Raw genomic sequence first — 3,302 nt, forward strand, 5'->3', positions numbered from 1 at the left:
AGCGACCCCTTTACTTGTGGGGAAACCGAGGCTCTGGTGGGCTTTGAGGGTGAATAGAGAGCCCTGAGTGTGAGAAATAATCCCTTGACAGGTGGAGAAACTGAGGCGCTGATTTGGGGATTTGGGGGATAAATTGAAAGCCCCAAGTGCAGGCATTAAATCCCTTTACAGGTGGGGAAACTGAGGCACGGAACAAGGATGGGGTTGGAGGGGAACAGAGAGCCCCGAGGGGGAGAAGTGACCCCTTGACAGGTTGGAAAACTGAGGCACAGGACAAGGATGGGATTTGAGGAGAGATATAAAGCCCTGAGCACAAACCCCGACCCCTTTATAGGTGGGGGGAAACTGAGGCACGGAGCCACTGTGGGGTTTTCCCAGGGTTGGTTTGGACACCAACATTTGCACCCCAGGCCCTGCAGCCCCTCACACTCTGCAAAGGGCCAAATCCTGTCACCCAAAGGGGACAGTGAGGACAGCAGGGTGGTCAAATCCTGTCACCCAAGGGGGACAGTGAGGACAGCGGGGTGGCCAAATCCTGTCACCCAAAGGGGACAGTAGGGAGGTCAAATCCTGTTCCCCAAGGGGGACAGCAGGGTGGTCAAATCGTGTCACCCAAAAGGGGACAGTGAGGACAGCAGGGTGGCCACATCCTGTCACTCAAAGGGGACATCAAGGTGGCCAAATCCCGCTGATCCAACCCTTCCTCGGGCACAGAGTCGGTGCCGAGCCCCCGGACCCGCAGCCAGCTCCTGGCCAGCACCGTGGAATGGTGCAACCTGACCCTGCAGTGCCAGGGCTCCGGGAAAGGCGCCGTGAACGTCACCTGGAAGCGCGACAGCCTCACCGGGGACCTGATCCCCGACCGCCACCAGCTGTCCCCGGACGGGACCACCCTGAGGGTCAACCTGCCCCCCACGGCCGCCAACGTCACCTACGCCTGCACCGTCAGCAACCCCGCCGACCAAAAAGTCGCCCTGTTCGACCTGCAAACCATCTGCCAGGGCGGAGGTGAGACCCCCTCCTCGGAGGTGAGACCCTCCCGGGGGTGAGACCCCCTCCCCGGAGGTGAGACCCTCCTGGAGGTGAGACCCTCCCGGAGGTGAGACCCCTCTCCCCGGAGGTGAGACCCTCCCTGGAGGTGAGACCCTCGCCCCGGGGCACCCGCGAGCGTTCCGGGGGTGGGCACAGCTCAGGGTCCCCCCTCTCTGTGCCCCCTGCCAGGGGGAACAACGTCCTTCTCCACCTCGGGGTACATCGTGCTGACCCTCATCCTGCTGGCCGTGAGCCTGGGGGGGGCCTTCTGGTGCTGGAGGATGAACAGCGAGAAGGCATCGGATCCAGGCAAGGGGAGACCCCCCCTCTCCCCATCACCCTCCTCCCCGAGGGGTCTCGGAGGGGCTGGGGGAGCGTGGAAGGGGCTGGGGGAGCGGGGAGGGGGCTCGGGGAAACAGGGAGGGGCTGAAGGAGCAGGGGAGGGGCTGGGGGAGAAGGGAAGGGGCTGGGGGAGAAGGGAAGGGGCTGAAGGAGCAGGGGAGGGGCTGGGGGAGCAGGGAAGGGGCTGGGGGAGCAGGGGAGGGGCTGGGGGAGCGGGAAGGGGCTCGGGGAGCAGGGGAGGGGCTGTTTTCCTGCAACACTTCGGCTCCCCGCAGCCACCACCCCCACGGTGGCCGCCGAGGAAAGCCCGTCGGAGCCCCAGTACACCGACATCGTGTGCCGGAGCCCCCCCGGAAGGTAATGACCAGGTGAGGCCCCCGGAGGGGCTTGGGGGCCGGGGGTGGGGGTCCCCACAGTGCTGGGGGGGCGGATCCGCATCAAACTGGTGTCACAGCCACAATGGGGGGGCCACAGTGGGGTCCGAGTCACCCCGGGGTCCTGGCAAGGTGGGTGCAAGGTGGGCTCTGCGCCAGGGCAGAGCGTCCCACGGGGGCTTCCCGGGGCCGGGAGGTCCCTCAGCAGCACCCCATTTCCCCCCTCCCCTCCCCAAATTTCTGCCGCAGGGCCCGAGTCACCCCGAGAATAACCAGGAGCAGAGCTCGCCGCAGAAAGCACCGGCGGCCGCCCCCGGCGAGGAGCAGCAGCAGCAGGGCCAGGCAGCGCCAGGGGACACGGCCGAGGAGGTGACATAGACCCTCAGGTGCGGGGCCGAGGGGGAGAGCTGCCCCCCAAAAACGGGCACCGCCAGCGCCGGGGGGGGTCTCCTGCTCGTGGGAGGGGGCTGAGAGGGGCTCTCTGCTCTGTCCCGCAGGCACCCGCAGGGCCGGAGCGCCGGGATCTCCTGGAAGGGCTGTAAAAGTGCGTCGTGTGCCAAATCCCAACCCAAATCCAGCCCCCCCCCGTTTCGGCTCCGGGATCGGGAGGCTCCACCGCGGGACTTTCAACCGGATGGACCCCCTTCCCCACCCACCCGCCCGCCCGCCCCCTCCTCCGGTTCATCCCCAACCTCCTTCCCCGGTGCCCTCCGAGACTGTTTTTGGGGAGCGCGATCCCGGACCGAGGAGGTGGCGGCGGAGCTGGGGGGGGGTCCCTCCGTGGTGTGTCCCCCCCACCTCGGGATGCTCCAGGATGGGGGAAAACCCCGGGATTCGCCTCCCCCGGGACTTGGCCGGGGCGGGGGGGAGGCACTGGGGAGGGCAAGGAGGGGGGGATATCGCGGGGGGGGGGGACCACGACGAGCCGCCCCGGGGCACGTGGACCCCCAGCCTCCAACTGCCCTCCCCCGGGGTCTCGCAGGGACCCTCCGCGGGGAGATGCCCTCGTTGGGGGGGTCGTGGCCACCCGCTCGACCGCTGCCAAAGGGCGGTGCCCCCCCGACCCCACTGGAGCGGCCCTGGGGGGCACCCCCGGGGGGGAGGCAGAAGGGACCGTCCGTCACCTGTGCAGAGCCACGGGAAGCGCCCCCTCCCCTTTCTTCCCCTCCCCTCCCCTCCCCTCCCTCCCCTCGCTGTCCCCGCGTAGCCCGCGCACGGAGGGGGGGTCTCACCGCCTGTGTGTCCAGCACCCACTGCCACGGGGACCCCCGCCCAGACCCCCCCCGTTGTAAAAAACAGCAAATAAATGTTGGTGAGGTCACGGGGGGAGCTGGAGGGGCGGGTAGGGGAGGGCAGGGGTGGGCACAGGGACACGTGTGTGTGTGTGTGTGTGTGTGTGTGCACCCCGGATATGGGGGACAGGACACCCCGAATATGGGGGACAGGACACCCTGGATATGGGGGGCAGGACACTCCAGATATGAGGGACAGGACACCCCGGATATGAGGGACAGGACACCCTGGATATGGGTGTCAGAATACCCTGGATATGGG

General features: G+C 67.4%; 1 protein-coding gene across 1 annotated transcript; it reads left to right on the forward strand.

Annotated features, from left to right (window-relative positions):
• Positions 1-8: 8 nt before the first annotated feature.
• LOC113962665 (basic salivary proline-rich protein 1-like) lies at positions 9-3,280 on the forward strand (the record flags this gene model as incomplete). Its single annotated transcript, XM_027673425.1, has 5 exons — positions 9-1,008; positions 1,222-1,341; positions 1,650-1,742; positions 1,998-2,117; positions 2,246-3,280. Coding segments are annotated over exons 1-5 (1,610 nt in total), but the record flags the coding sequence as incomplete, so codon positions are not given.
• Positions 3,281-3,302: the final 22 nt, after the last annotated feature.

Source organism: Neopelma chrysocephalum, unplaced genomic scaffold (genome assembly GCF_003984885.1).
Source record: "Neopelma chrysocephalum unplaced genomic scaffold, ASM398488v2 Primary Assembly neopelma1_184339, whole genome shotgun sequence".
In the NCBI taxonomy this organism is placed as follows: domain Eukaryota; kingdom Metazoa; phylum Chordata; class Aves; order Passeriformes; family Pipridae; genus Neopelma; species Neopelma chrysocephalum.